The 20,087-nt window shown below is 38.8% G+C and overlaps 2 protein-coding genes across 3 annotated transcripts in view; one reads left to right on the top strand and one right to left on the bottom strand.

Moving 5' to 3' along the window:
* Positions 1-4,163, top strand: part of PPP3CB (protein phosphatase 3 catalytic subunit beta) — a 53,329-nt gene extending 49,166 nt beyond the window's left edge. The window contains exon 15 of the transcript XR_003251910.1: positions 3,792-4,163. The gene's annotated coding sequence lies outside the window, so the exon portion shown is untranslated. The remainder of the gene's footprint in view (positions 1-3,791) is intronic.
* On the bottom strand, positions 245-17,942 carry ANXA7 (annexin A7). Of its 2 annotated transcripts, none has more exons than XM_026055789.1 (13): positions 17,441-17,942; positions 16,051-16,105; positions 12,050-12,266; positions 11,606-11,713; positions 10,432-10,472; positions 9,476-9,578; positions 9,091-9,185; positions 6,428-6,541; positions 4,976-5,146; positions 3,260-3,430; positions 3,076-3,151; positions 1,958-2,070; positions 245-1,443 (listed from the first exon to the last, which is right to left on the bottom strand). In XM_026055789.1, exons 2-13 carry the CDS (start codon positions 16,102-16,104, stop codon positions 1,321-1,323), a joined length of 1,386 nt encoding a protein of 461 aa, XP_025911574.1. In that variant the 5' UTR covers position 16,105; positions 17,441-17,942; the 3' UTR covers positions 245-1,320. The 2 variants fall into 2 exon arrangements, with proteins under 2 accessions (XP_025911574.1, XP_025911573.1); XM_026055788.1 differs by having other exon boundaries at positions 10,432-10,475; positions 17,441-17,939.
* Positions 17,943-20,087: the final 2,145 nt, after the last annotated feature.

The following is a 20,087-nucleotide window of genomic DNA, read 5'->3' as shown; positions in this document are numbered from 1 at the left end:
TCTCAGCRATGATCAAAGTAACACACAGTGGAATGTTTTTTAGTCTACTAAAATGTACTTCTATCTTTTGTCCCTGTTTGGACTATTTAATCTGACCAAGGAAATTTAAATTGAACAATATTTCTAAGTTTTACATCAGAAAAAGTTTATAGTCTAAAGTTAGGTTCTGGTTGCAGAACATTAATATAAATGAAATACTTAAGCCTTTTTTGTATGGTAAATTTGACATTTACTGTTGTTTTGCAGAAACCTTTTTTTTTTTTTTTGTCATGCAATTGTGAAAAGTTTGCCTTATGAGAATTAACTCTACCAGCCCTAACTGCTTTTGTCTGAGGGTTAACAGACGTGGAGTTTTATTGTTTGTGTGAGGGTGTCTTATAATACTACCCTTATTTGAGAAAGCTTTGCTTAGAAATGTTGGGAAACACCTTGCAAGCTGCTAGACTTCAAGCTCCTGATAAATTTATGGCCAGAAGTCAGATTCAGTTTGGCTTTCTAAAAAACAATGTACTACTCAAAGCTGTTCTTTCAATTTAAATCCTAAGAAATCATCCACATAGTAATTTCGATCGTCTATGTCACTSTCACCTTCAGTTTGGATTTAAACACATTCCTGTAGTGTTGGCATTTACTTAGTGGATTTTTTTTTAATTGCTCAGTCATTTGCTGTATAACCCAGTCCTTTAAAGGAGATGTACTTCAAATTAAATCTGAGATGATTTCTCCTTCCTGTTGCTTCCTTAAGCATAATAGTAACTAACTAACTGCTGTGTGAGAAAGTAGGTAAGGGGGATACAGTCAGGTTCTGACAACCTGTCTGTGTAATGTGGCTTAAACTGGGCACTTTCATGTTTTTCAACATTACAATGGAAAGGTATTAAAGAGGGTTTTTGTTAGAGAACCTGGCTGGGTTTTTGTAAAATACTTTACATCATAGCCTCAGCCTTCTCTGTCAGGTCAGCAGCAAAGTGTAGCTATTTCAGAAAATCTGCTGAGTACTAGAGATTCTTCTGAGACAATTAGTTTACTCATGCAGAAGTTTAGCAGAGGGGAGTTTGTTTTATCTTGGTCAGAAGAACTAAGGCGTAGGGTTAATAGACAAGATACATCTTTTATTATACAATAAAGAATATTATGTGCTGTAAATTAAGGCAAATGTAAGTGCAAAAAGCTTTTTTGAATCATCAAGAAGGCATATTTGATTACACAGAGTTTAAAATTATTCTTTTACACGCATGGATAGTCAGTGTCTGCATAAAGCATGTTACATGTCCTTCAGTTTGTTTTAAAAAAGAAAACAAAAAAACAGAAAATCTTCTTCTACTGACCAACAATTGCCAGCAGCAAACGCCGGTAATCACCAGTTGTATCACTCGCTATCATTGTGGCCAAAGTCTTCTGATACATTTGTGTGAACAGCTGTTTAATTTGCACAAGGTCAATCTATGCAAAGAAAAAAAAAAGAAAAGCACAAAGCTTGAACACAGTGATTTTAACTCCCAGACAGTCCCTGCCTCTCCTCCCTCAAATGCTATTTTCTTCATGGACTATAAAATACATGTCAAAGGCCAAATGAGCAATTGATTACAGGTCTTACAAGCTGGTTGTTCTCTCTAAGGAGAGACAAGCAGCTCCCAAAGCAAATGGTCCAGCAGTTGATACTTTCTTTCTTTGTACCTTAGTATCCCATTTCTAGTAGTTGAACCTTTGAAGTTCAGATGTTCATCTGCTACATGGGCAGGCAACCACAGTTAGGAAGGAAGGTGAACAGAGAGAATTAAATTATTAGCCAGAAATAATTAAATTATTATATGAAACCTTTAAAACAAATCAACTTGTTCATCTAATTTTGAACAGGATGAAAGCTTTGTTGCGATTCATAATTTAGACAGCTTTCAGCTACATGTGAAAGTTACATCCGAAGTCTTGGCRTTCTGGAGAGGAGACAGTTTCTTACCTCACTGCGAGTGACTATAATTCTGATAAGTGTAGAATCATCTGTGCCAGCTCCTTTCATGGAGTAATAAAGTCTTTCTGCAAAAAAGGCTGGGCGATTTAAAGCACATTGCACTGTAATAAAATGAATTTTTAAGATCAGTTCCAGTACTGTACACTGTATGGTGATACTTGGCAAGATCAATTCAGGATTTTTACTGTAGGCAGCTAGAGCCAGGTATTGGTAAAGATCCAGTTATCATGGATAACAGGAACTGTTTTATAGAGTTGAGTTTGGTTTCTAGCTGACCAAATAAGTAATTCCCTTACAAGAAAAATTATCATTATTAACAGTTAACTTTTCTGGAAGTGCTTTTTAAAGTTCACTGAAACTGTAATTCCCAAATATGTATTTTAAACAGTTCTTCTCCTTGGATAACTGGTAGTAGGATACAAGTTTTTTATTTATGCTCTGTTGTTAGAGTTCCACTAATAGAAGTACAGATGTAAAATGTTCTCATTCTCTAGTAGTTGCAGAATAGATCTTGTTTGTTAGATTTTTCACACCCAAAGACAAGCCTATATTCTCYTACAAGAGCTTCAGAGCTGAGTTTTTCCAACAGAACTCTTTTCTAGAATATAATCTGGAAAGTTTTTGTTTAAGCCAGTAGGTTCTTACCAAATATGGCTACAGAAAYGCTGTAATTCTCATAAGCATTGGTAGGACTGGTTTCCACAGAGTACTGGTCACTTGTTCTCACTATTAGTAAATCATGCTACATTTAAAATGTTTTACCGTAATAAGCCAGCAGGGAAAAGTGAATTCAAAACTACAAATACTGAACAGTGACCCTTGCTTCTGTGTAGTTCTCTGCCTTTGCAGAGAAGTGACAAGTAGTTTCTGTGTAACCTTTTCCTTGTTTCAAACTGTCTTCTTTGAAATGGATGCTTATTTTCTCTAATTAAGTGCAAAGTGAGTAATTTGAATAATTGAAGTTACTTTTCTATTAGCAGATTCTCAGATTTTGTTTTTATTTGCTATATGGCCAGTGCTGAACTGGATTCTTCCTGAATAATGTTAAGAAGGGAGTGATGTTTGAATTCCTAAGGGGTAAGAGGAAGGAAGAATGTATCACTTACAAATAGCCTTCAAACCACGTTCAACGTTTCCAGAAAATTCTCGGTCAATGCTGCTTAATAAATCCCGATTAGCAATCTAAAAACAAATAAGATTAATATATGGCTAGTGAAATGCAATAACAAATGGAACTTTAATTCAAAATACACTGGCTAAATCAATTAGAAATCAGTGAAGAACTCTTACCTTGGAGTATGCTTCAACTGTTGCTTTCAATTGAGGAAAACTTCTGCTTGCCAGAACCATATTAAAGCAAGATTCGTCAGTCCCAAGTTTTCCTTCACCTGCTTGGTACAGACGCTGAGCATCCTCCTGAGCTTTCTGATAATCCACAGTTTGATTCTCATCCCGATTACCCTGAAAGCAAAGACATCAGAGGTCAAGAGAAATTACCCAGAGCAGGCTATGCTTTACATGCTTGGGGTCTACCCTCCAAGCAGTTAGCTTCAAAGAATTAAGCAAATTGAATTAGAGAGAGTAACATCAGTTTGAAATACTTTACATTGCTTTAAATCTACTCTTTGGTTTAGTATTTCTTACAAACAGAAAATAGGAAAGTGCCTCAAAACTCTTATCCATAGGGCATGCTTTAACTAGGTATACTGACCAGGATAGTTTCACCTCTACATACCATCTCATAATTCTAGTCTTTTTCAGGAACCGTAGTTAATTCTCATATTTTCTTAATAATATAAACTTTCTCTTGATTTGTTTCTAGGCTTCAAGCTGCAAAGAATCTTCCCAAATGAACTAATGAATTACCTTACTGAATATGCACACCTCAACTAGCTCAGGTCTTCTGTTCTGTTTAGAATTTGCTCATTTCAAGTAAGAATGTCTGCAGAAAGCACTTACTGTAGTTGTAACATGTTAGCAGAATTTGTGTGACATTTTATGTGCTTTGAGGTTTCTCTTTTTGCTGATTGATGCATGGATGGATACTGCTAAATATACTGGCTGAGTAGGCTTAATACATACTCTCAAATACTGTTGTGTCTATAGTGGTTAATATATTATTTAAATTGATGTTGTCAGTTACTGTAAAGTATTGGATTTATCAAAATAAAAATTAGCAGCATGAGCTTCTCAAGCTTTGCTTTCTTGTGGATTTTGACTTTTTAATCCAAATATCAAGTGAAGAGCTGAACTCTCACAAAGGTAGAGGCAAACAAGATAGAGAAGAGTCATAGAAATTCCAACAGTGAATGGACAGATTTATGAGAGAAATATGGGAAGTTGCATTTGCTGCATATTTCTTCCTAGACGCAGGTAACTATTGTTACTATTCTTTAACACAAGAAGAACCCTAGTAAACTCTCCAGGATAAGCAGGCTCCACAGTTCACTGTAGTTCAGTAGTAGCACACACCTAGTTCTGGTGATCTGAAAAAGGGAGGCTCTCATGCGACTTGGGAGGGAAGTTTTGACCTGCAGCGCCTCTTAGCTCATTCTTGGGCATTCTCACAGGTATTTACATACCGTAAAGCTGATCCTATCAGATTCACCCAAATGATTTTGTTAAAAAAACAAACAAACAAAAACCCAAACACACACGTCAGCAGGTGAGAGCTTTGCTTGTAGTACCATTTGATTGTGTCTGCACAACAAAGTATTTAAAAATACATTCTCTGAGGTGAATACAGGGTTCTTAATTAGGTCACTCAATTCTTCACAGATTTCTGGATGGGAAATATCTCTTCCCTGAGGAGGAACTAAAGTGTCCTATCTGGTCAGTAGGAAAGAAATTAATGGTCCACTGCTAATTTTTTTTTTTTTTAAACAAAACCTGACTCTGGCTAAGCATGCACAGGCAATTCATTTATGGAGCAATTATGAATATATGCAAAGTCAGACTGTTCACCCTTATCTTACCCCCAAAAAACAGAAAATAATTAAAGCTCACTTGGCACATGGATATCAATAATCGTTCAAAGTGTCCCGAGGTGTCTGCTCTGATGTCTTGTTCGAGGTCCCTTCCAAATTCTGATTTATAGCAGTTCACTATTTCTCGAATTTCCTGATTTGTCCTTGTGCAAAGAATCTCAATCAGGACTCTCTCCTGAGTGCCTGCTCCCTGTAGGCAGAGGAAAAGAGGGCATACTGCAGAGCACTACCTACTCAGTTCTGTTTAACTGTGAAATAAAACATTCATTTTTTTATTTTGAAGCTTAATACAGTCTACAGTGTCAGAACAGCACCCTTCCAGTGTGAATGCATTATCTTCTGTATACTTAAAATGGAATGAAGATTTCTGAAACATTCAGTTCTGCATCAGTTTAAAAAATACCCGCAAATTATGCTTCCACAATGATGACATCAGACAAATTTAACTGGAAGATGATTTAGGAAGGAGATAAATTCTTTGGCAATCTTATCCTGGGAGTGTGCTGGAGCAAGGTAAAGCCTTATGGTAACCTTTAAAGCAAAAGATACACACTTGAATCCTGCTTTGCTCAGTTTACAGATGCATTCCCTATTCAAAATGTGGCTGCTTCCTCAACATGGAGCACCAATGCTTCCCTGTCCCCAGAACAGAAATTAACTGGGGTTTATGTGTTTCACGTGTTGGCATGGTCATCTCTATTCAAGCACGGAGTAGATGGGGTGGATCTATGTGGGACTTTTAGGCAATGTTATAACATAAATTAAAAAAAGGTCAAGAATGGCTGTTGCCTTTGCTAAACCCACATCTTCATTTGTGCTCTGTATTCTTTAGAGATCTGTAGTCATATGTGCATTAAGTTACTATTTTCCAGTAATCTGCCACCTGCTACCTGTTGCAGCTCAAACAAGCAAGAAATTCAGAGAAACTGGAGACATCAGTCTACCTGAGTTAAAAGTTTATATCAAATTGCATACCTAATCTCTAATGCAGTCTTAACACTTGACCAAATACGTTCATCACTTGACCATAAGAAAATATTCTTTTATCATCCTGCTGAGAACACTGGGATATTCCAGAAATATTTTTCAAAACCAGCAGCCTGCTCCTAGCAAGGAGAGGTACATACCTTCAATTTAAACCATGGGTACAGTTTTAACTGCACCCTGACTCTTACTAGGGTCTAGTGAAAAGTGCGGCTGAGAGAATGGCAGAGAACAAAGTTTTGTGCTGCAGCGCTTTGATCCTCTGCTGGAGCACTGCTCCCCAGAGCTAGTCCTGCAGAAATTGGCTGGAACTGGAAGATGCAGCAGAAAAGATTTTAAACCTCACAATACCTAAATTTGTTTGCTACCACAAGATTTTTGAACAAGGTTTAAGGATCAGGTACTCAGTTTTCTTAGATGAGCATTTTAAGATCATTTTAATCTATTTTGTTCACAGTAAAACCGTACCTTCACAGTAAAACCGTACCTTCATTGCATGACGTAAACTCCAGGCATCATAATAGGTGCTAGGCATGAAGAGCGCTAGAATCAGTTCTTCCACATTTCCACTTAACTCAGACTTCAGATCTTTAATTAAATCCTGTCCAATTATAAACACAAGAAGGGAGTCATAATATGCGGGCAGCAAAATTATTAGGAATTATTTGAAGTGGCCCTGTTCACAAGTCAGGGCTTACAGCAGGCTTTAGTCTTCAGTTAAAACTCCAGGTGATGAACAAATATTTATTCTGTTCCTTTGACTGTGCTGAAGTCTAGTGAGTTGTCTTTACAACTCACTCAGGTCAGAATGTCAGAAGTCCCAAGAGATGGATTTTACAGATTTTCTACTACTTTGGCTAAGGAAAATACTGTGACATCAGATCCAAAATTCAAAAGAGTCCGTTTGCTGATTTTCACAGGAACATCTGAAGTTCCACTGCTCAAAAGCAAAGCTGAACTAATTGTGGGGAGCGTTAGCCATGTATTTAGATTATATACTGAAAAAGCTCAAACTATAGCTTACCTGTGTGACTGATTTCTACCTTTGTGCTGCTTTTACTGTAAATCTTTGAATGTTTTCTGTTCTTATAAAGAACCGTGACAGCTCAGCTTCTCCACTATCTCCTCATTAATACGTTTTTTCTAATTGCTGCCTGTGGGGAAGAACCTACGGTTTTCCACTTCACATTTCTTTTAGTGGGAAGAATTTTCTAAGAAAATTTTTACTATGCTATTTTTAATATTCGTTCAAGGAAAAGRCAGGCATTCATATGATAAAATGAGAAACAAAGCACTGAAGTTTATCTTTGCCCTTTGCAACCTTCAAGATTGTGTTAATGGGATATGGATACTGTTAGTTTCTTCCTCCTTCCCCCTATCTTAGGGAGCCTCCTACCAGAGGAGAAATTTGTGATTAAGCAGCTTCAAAACTCAGGGCATTCAAAGTACAGCAGTTTATTTTACTATGATCTCCCTGCTTCTAGCACCTTTCCCTGCCCTTTTCACAGCTAGTCATTATCTCTACAGAGTGCTCAAAAGAGTTGGTGATTTAAACTGTAATTTCAGTTGCAAATTCTGGACATTAAACATATGCATAATCCCCCAGCACTCAGTCCAAAAAAATACTAGTTAGGTTCTTTTGAAAGATGCCGAGATCACCAATAGCAGTTCTGTTATAGGCCTTTTTTGTTTTAGCTCTAAGTTGTCTTCTAGTTTAGCTCAAAGAGAAAAGTGTTGTACGTAGTTTTTTAATGCTTTTTGCTATGTCTTCTAGAGTTAACTTATTACTGAAATCACGTCCTAGACATAAATGTTTTGAGATCCAGCAGAATAGCTAGTCAACTCCTGAAAAACTGCCGCAACTATAAAATTGCACTTTAAATTGCCTTCTACTATTATTTGCTCCTTACAGGGAGCAGCTTCTTTAATCTGATACACATAATTGGGAGTTCCAGAAAGCTGGCTGCAAAGGAGTTTCTTATGGTAGTTTTAAGAAAACAGTTTGTCTGCCAGTATGCAATGGGAGGAAAGGAGAACTAAACTTCTTATTTCTTCATCGAGAAACACTCTTGTAGCTAAGACACAGTGCAAYAGTCCACGAAAATTCCTGTTTATCTGCTGCCTCTTGAGATGCTTGAGTCACCCTGCAGGACATCAGAAACAACCAGAAATGTTCTTTTAAACTTACCCAGGACCATCCAATCTGAGCAACTCAAGATCTTTTTTCTGCTTATGTTTACTGAGGGAACCATTGTTATTTATAATCTGAAAATGGCTAACATTCCTCACAAAGCACAGACATTACTCCTTTCTTTTAAAACACTGGCAAAACGGATGGCAATACCGTCTGTAACATGCTATAGCGATCAGAGCACTCACCCAGGAAGGAGGAGACCCAAGTTCAGTTCCCTCCTGCAACAGCTATTTCCAAACCTACTTCTACCTCTTGCAGAATTACCTTGACCACAAACAAACAAGTCAGTCTGGTGGAAGAGGGAAGAGTCTTCTTTCTGCTGTACTTCTGAAGCTGTACTACTGAGCTAACAAAAATGCAGGATTTCATGGCAGCAGAAAGCACAGAAGGGAGAATGATTTGAGAGCAAGTGCCTATAGCACTCTCTTTGGAAAGGAACTGTACCTTATGGATCATAAAGGAGGAGATGGGGTAGGGACCTGCCTTGCACCCTTGAAGTGAGCCCRAAGAGTGATGGCAGTAAGGCTTTATGGCTGAATTAATTCAGCAAAGTAAGACCTAGGTGCACCACTAATCCATAACCCTTTTCTCTGCTTCTTAGGACAAAGCTGATTTCAGTGCTAGTTTGTGTGCATAAACAACTCCAAGTAGTTTCAGGCACAAATACAAGGACAGTTTAAGCTGGATTAGTTTCTACCTGTTGAGCATTAAAAATTGAAGCAGCTTGTTTGGTCAGCGACAGAGCCTTTCCCCTCCCAGTCCTACCAGATATCAGGACGATATTGAATGTTAAGATACGAGGTTTCCCTAGCTGCTGCACAGCAAGGAATATAACCAGAGTTTTGCATTTTAAAAAATCCCCCAAACCACTCCCCAAGACTAAAATGCAATCGGGCAATTAAAGCAGCAGCAGAAGTATGTTTTTGTTTACTGATTTAAAAAACTAGTGACCATACCTTGCCATACATAGTCTTGAAAGCTGCCTTGATTTTTTGCCTCTGATCATTGGAGCGGTTAGCTACAACATCGATGATAGCCTGCTCATCAGTTCCTTGGAAACAGAAGGGCAATTTCACGTAAGAACTCAAAACCCTCCAAGACTGTCCAGTTTGTAATTGCACATTTGGGCATAGTTACACAAATGCATGACTATCATTTGCATCTATTTACCAAATTATCTTAATAATTTACTCTGCCAGAGTGCCCAAGTCATTTTGAAAGCGTGACTCAAAAGCCTGAGGGGAAAAAAATATATGGTTAAATAAAAACTGAAGAAAAGGGCAAAATGGAATTAACGAATTATTAACTCAATAGAAATTTAAGCTTCGATTATGTACTTACCAAACCCCTTCATAGCTTTGCGCAGAATTTCTGCATCCCTTCCAGCATCAAAGTTTGGAGCAGCTTGAATTGTGCCCTGGGTACACTGAACCATTGCTGCAGGCTGAGAATAAGAAAGTCATGTATAACTAGCTATTCTGTACAATACAAATTTGAATTAAAACTTTGCAGTCAATACTTCAGCTAGAGGAGTCCATTAGTTCCCCATTCCTTTCTAAAACAGAAGCAGGATGACACTTAGTTTTGTTGAACAGCTTTGGCCCACCAATGCCAGAGTGCTTTTATCAAGTGCTACGGGTGAAGATCTACTGCAGAGTATACACAGAAACTGTGTTACCATTGTGTCGGGTTGTGTTCTGAGTGTGGCATTTGGACTTTCTGGGTGTAGGTCTGAGAAAAGAACTGCTATGCAGCTCAAAGAAAGAAACTTTCACCTAAATCTGCCTGGGAACTCTTGATGCAGAACAAATTAAATTGTTTCATTTGCCTGGCTGCAGTGTGCCAGACTTCACTGCTGCAAAGAAATCTTTTTGCACTAAAGAGAAGTTGGTCACTTTGTAAACTATTTGATAATACAGGACCAGTTCATACCCTTCCGTGTCCACCAAACTCTATGGGAAAAGCTATACTAAAATGCCTGTAACTATATGATTGCTTAAATGAAATTATGTTTTCAAACTGCAAATTAGAGAGGAGTAAATCTGAACCCTACTGAAAGCAGTAGCAACAAATTACTTTTCTGTGTGGCCATTTTTATCTTTTTTGCCTTTAGCACAAAGCCCCAGTAAAAATAGTGGGATGTACAATCCTCTCTCACACATCCCCTGCCCATATTCAGTCCCTACCTTCCTCCACACAACCAGCTGTGAATACATTGCTCTACCAACAAATATAGCAAGGTGAGAAAACTACAGAAGCCACAGAAGTTTGATTATAAAAGAGGATACAGCACATACCGGGCCAGGCATTGGTGATGGTGCTTGTCCACCAGGATATCCTACTGAAAATAAATTTAAGAACAAGATAGAAGGAATTAATTATGTTCCTTCTTATTACATAAATGCTATCTGATCTGAAAATAAAACCATCTATAGACTTAATAAATGACAGCGCTACCAATGCACAAAACCTGTTTCCTGAGTAATGAAACCTATAATGATCAGTAACTTAAGTTCTTGCCCTTCAGAATGATTGGAAGTACAAGTCACAGAAGCATTCTGGTATATACTCCAGCAAAGCAATACTAAAAATACTAAATTTACTGATGCTGTGGTAGCTGGTAGGATATCTCCTCATTAAATGTTGGTATCCTTGACATATGACAAGGTATTCCAAGCAAAGGACAAATCCCTGTCCCATACTCTCTGTTAAAGGCATATTATTCATTTTAAAATGTCTAGCATATAAGCTGTAAATACTGAAAATTCATTGGTGCGAAAAGAACTGAAAGAATCTTATTTCATAATTAAAAGCACTGTATATCCAGAAGTTACAACAATACTTTTTTTTTTGTCATGGAATTTTATTTTTATCTATAGTATATACATACAATTATCATTTTAACAGCAGCTTAGTTATCATCAGAGTTAGTGAAGCAATCATTAAAGGAAAGGTTTTCTGCATAAAACACTGCTCTGAATTTCTTGCAAATATGGCTGATACATACATTTCAGGACAAAAATGTTCTTGATGGTAGCTGACCACTCAAAGCATTAAAAACACCACACCGTTTTTAAGCAATTGTGTGCATTTTCCTTTCCACTTCTCCCACTATAACAGGGCTCGCAAACACGCAGATCTACTTAAGACTGCTGAAAAATGCATAAACTTCTCTGAGCTGCACAGAACAGCCAGACACTCACTGACTGTACACTCTGGATTTTACAGTTCTCATTAGATACCTGCAGTTCAAGGAAGGATAAGCGCATCAATGACAGGCATCCCTTTTTGGTATATGGTTCTCATCTGCCATTCACTAGTCTTGTCAAGTAAGGTGGTAGGACACATACAGCACACGAACCTCAACAGCTAGAAGTGAGGGCCTAATTTGTTACTACCTATCTTGGAATCTCTTGGTTCAACTTTGGATGCTTGAAATTTCTTATATCCAACAGTGAAACACCCACATACCTGGAATTTGCGCTGGTCCACCTCCACCATAGCTTTGGGCAGGAGGCTGAGGATAGCCACCAAAGCCAGGGACAGCGGGAGGCACACCAAACCCAGGGCCTGCAGGAGCTAGGAGAAAAAGAAAGATTTTAGCATACCTTATGTTTTGTAGTTGATTTCTGCCACTATGTAAGCCAGGTTACTGATCAGAGTTAGGCAAGAGACCAATGGCAACCTATCGCTTCTTTTCTCTGTCTCTCTGCAGTGGCCAGCAACCCAAAGGCATCAAGGCCCTGCTATCAACATACAAGTATTTACTGATGCATATCAATCTGTCTGGCTGTCTAAGTACTGCTGCCTAAATTGATTACTAGACAATCTGGTTTTCTTTACTACTTCTAGCAAGCATAGGGAATGGTTACAACAGAAATAACTCCTGAGGGAGAGTCTAACAAAGGATGTTACCTCCAGGATAAGATGGCATTCCTCCAGTCTGGGGCGCTCCAGGGTAGCCCCCAGGGGCAGGGTAGCCCCCAGGGGCAGGGTATCCTGCTGCCCCTGGATACCCAGCACTCGGTGGTGCTGCAGGATAGGCCCCACCTCCCGCTGGAGGGTATCCTCCAGAAACAGCGGGATAGGAGTACTGACCGGCTGGCGGATAAACAGACTCTTGACCTGTTGGCTGAAACAAAACCAGGATGTTTGTATGTCTGTTAACGGGACATTAGAATAAAAACACTCAAGCTACCAAAATGTCCACATACATAAATAATGTGATCAGACTTAGCACTTGAAGCAGCAGCAGAATTCACAAAGCCTGGCTGTGAGCCTCCTGGCTGGGCTTTCTGATGCCTCTCCCTTGTTGAAACAACCCTTACACAGAATCAGAGACTGCTGCAGGGGGAGGGCACCTCTGGAGGCCTCTCATCCCATCCCCTTTCAAAGCAGGGCCAACTTTAGAGTTAGATGAGGTTGCTCAGGGCCTTGTCAAGTTTTGAACTTGAAGTCTCCAGGGACAGTGACTCCACAGCCTCTCTGGTTCCAGTGTTCAACCACTCTCATTGGGAAAAATGCTTTCTTGAATCAAATTACAATTTCCCTTGCTGCAACCTGTGATTGTTGCCTGCTGCCCTTTCACGTTGCACCTCTGAGAAGTCTGGCTCCAAATCCTCTGTTACCCCTTCCTGGGCAGTGGAAGACTGACCGGATCTCCCTGCTTAGCCTTCTCTTCTCCAGSCTAGCGGCCTTCCCTGGACTCATTCCAGTTTGCCCACATCTCTGTGGTACTGGGGTCCAAAACTGGACACAGTGAGCACAGAGGTGTAATCACTTCCCTTGACCTGCTGGCTTCATTCTTGTTAAAGCCCGATGCGTCATTAGCCTTCATCCCCACGAGAGCGCACCACGGGTTCATGTTCGACTTGTTAACCACCACGACTGAGGCCCCTTACCAGAAAGCTGCTACTCTTGTCTCTTAACTAAGAGGTGAGCTCACAGTTCAGGCTTGCTTTCAGTGAATCATTAGTAGTCTGTCTCCTGTTTTTATAAGACACTTAAGAGCATAATATCTTTCAAACTTCTGCCTCTCATGTGCATTTGGCTGAACACAGCCAATATTTTCAAAAGTTACAAGGTAAAAACTGGCAGAATTCTTTATTTTCTTTGGAAACCAGCTTATAAAGCATGGACATTCAAAGACTAAATCTGGACCACTGAGTCAGATTTAACAGCCATTACAGGTTTTAAACAAAAAGAACAAGTCAGACGTCCAAATACCTTCATTTTGCAATGTCTGAGACTTTATTAATAATGTCATGATGGCTTACATTAGCATTAATGCACATTAAAAACATTTACACAGAAGGCCAGGATCTGTAAGGGAAAACCCTGCAGGTTAAAAGCCATATACTTGATCTTGAAACCCACTTATTTAAAATCAGGTTCATAACCAGGCGTAACATATGGGTTCATTGTTACTCATTTGCTGGGAACAATCCTTACCCACTAGCTTTGCAAAGATCGCCCAAACATTTGGTACAGTACGCACTCATCCTCGAGTACAGAAAACACAAATAAACAGCAAAACAGGAAAGTTTAGCTCACACATTGTCTTCAGGTTTGGTTGCCCCTAGTTTTCTACCTCCCAACTACTGTGCCGATACTACGGTAAGATCCTTCTCCCTAGCAGGACATTCCAACCCTTCTCAACTCTGTTTCAGCCAGACTCAACAAAAAGATTTTAATGAAATTTAGGTTCACAAATCCAAAATTAGGATCCCCCAAAGCCCTGCTCAGCTGCCCATCACTATTACAGAAGAAAAACTTTTTCCTTTTGTATTGTTTTCTGCACTGGTTATCACTTTGGGCATAAGCCAGAAGAAAAATATTTTGGGAGTAAACAAACATTACTAATGAGACTAGAAAAAAATGTATAAAGGTTGTTCTAGAATATGAAGGGTCTTTTAAATTCATTCATTAAAGTTGACAATATTTTAGATGTTAATTAAAAAAAAAAAACATGATTTTCAGATGTACTTAACAATATCAACCACAATAAATTACAGCTACACTCATGAGTGTTCAGCAGAACCTTGAAGGGAAACAAGAAATCCCAGAATTGAGTCTTGTTTCTAATATGCTTGTCTCTAATTTCACTGACTTTAGCATTTCAGAGTGAGCATACTCTGAAAGAAGCTCTTTCCAAAGTTGGGGCATATTTTCAGATCATTTCTCCAATGTCCCTCCCTTGGTACACCATAGTGAGGAAACTCACACTACAGTTTTTCCCTTGGAGCACTTACAGATCTCTATCTCCTCCCACATATTTAATGAAAACTGGAAAAACTTAGTATTTCAGACTCCTGTCTTTGTGTCACATTTGGGTGATCTTGGCAAACAAGCTCAGAAGTTAGTGAAAGACTATGGACAGACTGCACAACTGTGTAACTTTTGTTTCCTTAAGACACCAGACTATAGAAATCTATATATTAAGTGAAGATATACTGAGTGAAGATTAGAAATGGAAGTGTTCTGCTACTGCTTCCACTTCCTGGTGCAAGAGACTTCCCTTCTCTGGGAAGAACTCCAAGTCCTTTTCGCAGAAATCTGCACCTCAGCACAGTAAGGCAGATACAGGAGGGGCTAATAGGAACAGATGCTGTGAAACAACTGTTGTTAGTAACCATTATTTGCGAAAAAATATGAGCATCAGAGGCCTTAAGATGGGTGTGAAGCTACAGAGAAAAATAGAAAACTAATACAGAATTTAGTAAAGGTCCTTTCTGGGTAGCCCAGAAGGTGGTTCTCCAAAACTCCCTGCTCACTGTCCAGGCCTTTTCTCCACTAGCCACATGACTAGTCACTGCAACACCAAGCAGTCTCTCATCAGTCACTTTCTAAACTATGACTCTTCTAAACAGAGGGAAAGCTTTATCTGGAATTGTAAAGCAAAATAATTGGAGAATTCATTGCATTTATGGTTTTTAGCTATTTTAGTGGGATCGAAACTGAGCTCCATATTTAAGTCTAGTTCAGCACTACGTAAAACACAAACCATGTAAAATTCCCACAGTTACAGCATGTTCAGTGCCATACTAATAAAAGTTTGCACTTGCATCTAGCTTTGAAAAGCAATGCAGATGTATCAACAACACTGCAGTACCAGCCACAAACTGATATATTTCAGCCTTCTCTTGAGTTTCCTTGGCATTTTTAGCCCAATCAGTCATGAGCTGAGGGTGGAAATGAGTCCTGCAGCCGAAGGATGAGGGGGGTGGGTGGGGGGGGATGTCAAAGTCAAGACATTGTCCTGCATCTTCAACAAAACATTTGCTTGGTGTCGTATGAAAGCTGGTGTACTTGAGTAACACACTGCAGGTTCTTCCTGAAGGCAGTGGCCACTCTGGTTTGTTCAGCATCTCTATAAATGCKGGGGTAGGGATGCACAGGATATTGGAAAAGGAATTGAACTGGAACTCCAAGCTCCTCCAAGCTTTGGCAGAGAGAAATTCAGAGATTACCTCTGATCCCATACCTAAAGATCCTCATATTTATGTAAGGACTGCTAATTCTTAAAAACATTTACTGACTGAGATGGTTAGCTATATACATAAGAACTCACAGGACCAATAAACAAACAAACAAAAAAGCCAAACAAATAACCCTTCCAGAACAACAGGCAACATTAAAAAAGAAAATCTTAAACTTCCTTCTTGGAATTCTTATGAGACAGAGAATCAAACCACATCCTTTGGCAACTTTGGAAGTGCTCAGGTGTTTTTATTTCCCAATGTTTATTTCTCAAATGTAAAGTCATCCTCCAGGATGTGGGGATGAAAACAAAGACCATAATCTACAGAGAATACGTTGTATGAACTGACAGCTAGTATTTACACAAACACAGCATAGTAAGAATGGGTATTCACAGAATATATTAGGAATGCAACACATTTAAGAACCATACTTACAGGATAACCAGGGAAAGCAGGATAGCCTGAAGGGGGATAACCTGGGTATGACATTCTGGAAAAGAAAGATATTTTCACTGGAATGGTACTACATATGAGTTTGTAGAGTTGTTTGCTTGCTAATTACCTGTTATATCACTTGAATAATATGTTTAGTATGTTCAGTAGCGCTCAGGAGTACTTGTCAGCTATTAATTCCACAAAATCTCTCCTTTTTTATACACATGACAAGAAAGCTTGCAAGTAGCAAGCAGGATTCAGAAGGGAAGTATCATCAATTTTGTTATTAACCGCCATCCTTACTTAGGGTCAGATAAATACCCTAAGTATGATAAGAGGCTTGAACCTCCACAGAGAATCCTGAAATATGGGGTTACAGACCTTGAAGTGCTGAAAGGAGGGGGGGCTGAGTCCTATRCCAGAATAGAAACAGAAAAGTTAGGCTAGAAAAAGGCCCCACTTCTGCCCTGCATCAAGCACTTATCTCCTCTCCCCTTGCATGCCTTCCTTCATGGAAATAGCTCCTAGAAAAGTAGCATCCTACCTATCCCATGTAAAAAGGTAATTTGACAGAAATGTGTTTTTAATTATTAACTGCTTTTGGCTATATTTATGAAATAGATGCATGCACTGCTAAACAATGACTAGAAAGATCAAATAACTTGATTAAACTAAAAAGTAGAATAATGCTTGCATTGTGCAATTTGCAATGAAGCTTAGGGCTGTGATAGAATGGTTACCTGAGAAAGCCCCGTATCAGAATGAGATTACTTGGAGCTTGGAAACCAGCCAGCAAAGTACAGTTTCTTTGATTAAAACAAACAAAACAAAAATCAGACTGGCTGTTACAAGTATGTCAGCAGAACAGGTTTATTAACCATATCTTAACTGCGTGCTCAAGCATGGGAGGGCCAGGGTGACTCAACAACCATATTTCTATTACTTTGACCTTTGAGTCACTTTCAGAATTCCACATTCATCTGCCTCCTATAAAACATAAGAAATGACTCGGTAATGAACACAGAACCTCCTGCACCAGACAGGACTAAGTGCACCATGAAAAGGGTGTGCAAAGATCTGAATTTTAATCCAAAGTGGGTATTTAAGGATAAGGAAACATTATAAATAGCAGTTTATTAGCTAAATGCATTTAAAGCTATTAGCAGAATGGAAACTTGCACAAAAGACATGCAAGAAATGGGAGGAAAAGTTCAGGCAAAAGACAGATGCCTACTTTTTGAGCATGCATGGATCTCATCATTTAATTGACTTCTCTGCCAAAAATGTCCCCCCAGATGGGAAACATTCACATTTCTTGCATAAGGGTCATTGGAGAGGGAAAGGGGGTGGATAACCTGCTGGGGCGGAGGGATCCCTGCACAGAACCCACCTTCACATCCGCTTCTGCTTAGCCCATGCAGGCAGTCACTTGTGAAAAGAATTGCTCGGGCTGGGAAGGGAGGAGGAGGATCAGTTCTATTTTTAACGATTCTTTAAAAGTCACTAGAGCTGCTATTTTATCATCTATTCCTGAACAAACAAGTGAGTTTAGCTTCTCAACAAATACCTTATGCAGCTGGAATTATTTTTCTTTTTTACTTCCAAATATTAACACCCTTGTGCTTGAACAGAATACTGAAACCAGGAAGCATTAGGGCAAACTGAATTCGTCAACTTCCAACATACTCCACATTTACCCCCAAATCTTATTTGCAATACCCAGCATCATTTCATTTGTGTAGAAGATTTCTGTTTCCTGACAGTAAACATTGATTTTAGTCCCATTTTTAATAGAGGGACTCAGAGAGTAGAAATGGAACGGGACAGAGATCAGCCATGTTTCCARTCGTTTGGACAGGGAGTTTCAAGGCCATTAGCCAAGTTACTAAACATTTAACAGCAGAAAAAAAAAATCATGTTAATGCTGACCAGTAAGATTCCTCAATCAGGGACTGGGAATTACTTACTGTATGTTCATAAGAMAACATGTATCTTATCTGCACAAATCAAGGGAAACGGGATAAATAAGAAAGAACACAATACAGTTAATGATTGTTCAACATTTCTAGGTATTCACTGACCAAAACACATAGATTTGAAAACAGTATTCTTATTGTGTTGTACCATGAAGGCAGTAGTTGTTTATAGAAGTAAACATCTCAAAATTAACATGGAAAACATTAAAAATGAGGGTACCTTAGCTCAAATAAGTGCCAAAACAAACTTTTAGAGAAGTACAACTATGCAGTCTCACATTGATAAACCAGAGCTGAAAATATGAAGTGAGAGCTGTAAAACTATTACAATCAACTTGAATCATCTCTTAAACGGTCCTTCCAAATACAGAAAGGGGGAAGAACAACATGAGAGCTTATTTTTAAATCTAAGCTTTAATCATAAACACTGCTAATTGCTATTTATTTCCCTAAGAAGAAACACCTTAAACCAATACCTGTAGCAATATTTATTACTGACAGCTATTTGAATTGACTTTAAATTTTAGTTTTCAATAACACATTTCTTCTGCTATTTCTGTTACTTGCACTCCAATTGTAACTCCTTTCAGGAACAAGCCAACTAGCAACATTTCCTTTTGATTTTAGTTCACTCTTCCTGCTTATAGGAAAATCTTATGTCAGAGTTGTTCACCATAATCCAACACAAAGTAGCACAACTGAAAATTAAAAAAAAAAAAAAACAACTTCAGCTTTTTAACATCATTTAATTCAACTGAACTTACACTACTAAGAAGATGGAACTGTTAAGCCTGTAAAGTTTGCTGATRTGCATGGTATCATTTCCACTGTACTAATATGCTTTTCAAAATCAACAGCTGGTGACTGCAACTCAGCTGTTTAAACAGTTTAATTTGTACAATAAATGGGACTCAACAATCCTTTAGCCATATTAAAATACACCAAAGTTTAGACTTATTGGTAAGATAATTAATTTGAAATGTGCTTAAGATGTATGTTTCCAACATTTCATTTTCAATCAGAAAAGCTATCAAAGCTATCTCATATTTTTGATTAGCAAATTAATCACCCATGTAAACCTGTGACTAACAGTGCCCTTTTAAATTAACACTTTCCTTACTTTCATTGTATCAGTTCCTTTCCTAGGATTCAGACAATTTCTGAGGCAGGTTCTTTGGGGCCAGGTACTGGGAATCAAAATATTTCATTTAATCACTCCCATCTTAACATGGCCCTGATTCCTCCTAGTCATTCGTCAGAATTACAAACACAAAAGTGTTTCTTTGTATTTTCTTAGTCTAGCTGATTTTTGCTTTATTTGGGGAAAAAAGATTATTTCAGAGTAATAAAAGGCTCAGATAAGACTACTGCTTCAGTAACTTCAACCCTTTTATAACTAGATGGGCGTATGCTAAACTGGGATTTTAGACATGCCTCTGACATCAGTTACAAGAGTCTCTTCAAAACTTACTTTGACCAAACCGTAATAATTACTGAAACAACTTTCTTGTATATACATATGCTTTTCAGGAGATAATAAATACTTAATATTGCGTGATTTTATTTAACCATAAGCCAGCTGTTTCCACAGCACATGGCCTCACTTATCTCAGCATAGAGTATTCAGAAGGAAAACAGAGGYGCTGCCATTACTGCTTTTATAACCAAAACGAGAACAAATTTGCACAGCAGAATTTGTTTTTAATAGATTCAGTTTTTCCACGCCGTTTTTCCTTAACAATTTACAAGTCACGCAAAGAGGGGTCTGTGCAGATTATTTAAAATGCAGATCGAGTGAATTTACGATCTGCCCAGTGAGTCATCACGCCGCACTGGCCAAGTTCATTTCAGGACTTTTAAAAAAGACATGTGTTTTTTTTCCCCTCTCTATGGTCTAAAATCGTCACTCGAGTTTCAGGGGGGCAAACGGCGGCTCCAGCTTCCATGGCGCGAGGGAAGGTGCCAAGGCAGCTCCGCGGCCCCTTCCCCGCAGCGCGGGCAACGCGGCAGCGGCCGGGAGCGGCTCCGGGCGCCCGCAGGGACCCCGCTGGGGGACCCCGC

Source organism: Apteryx rowi, unplaced genomic scaffold (assembly GCF_003343035.1).
Source record: "Apteryx rowi isolate R43461 unplaced genomic scaffold, aptRow1 scaffold_126, whole genome shotgun sequence".
Classification (NCBI taxonomy): Eukaryota; Metazoa; Chordata; class Aves; order Apterygiformes; family Apterygidae; genus Apteryx; species Apteryx rowi.
This window is presented reverse-complemented; position numbering and strand designations above follow the sequence as displayed.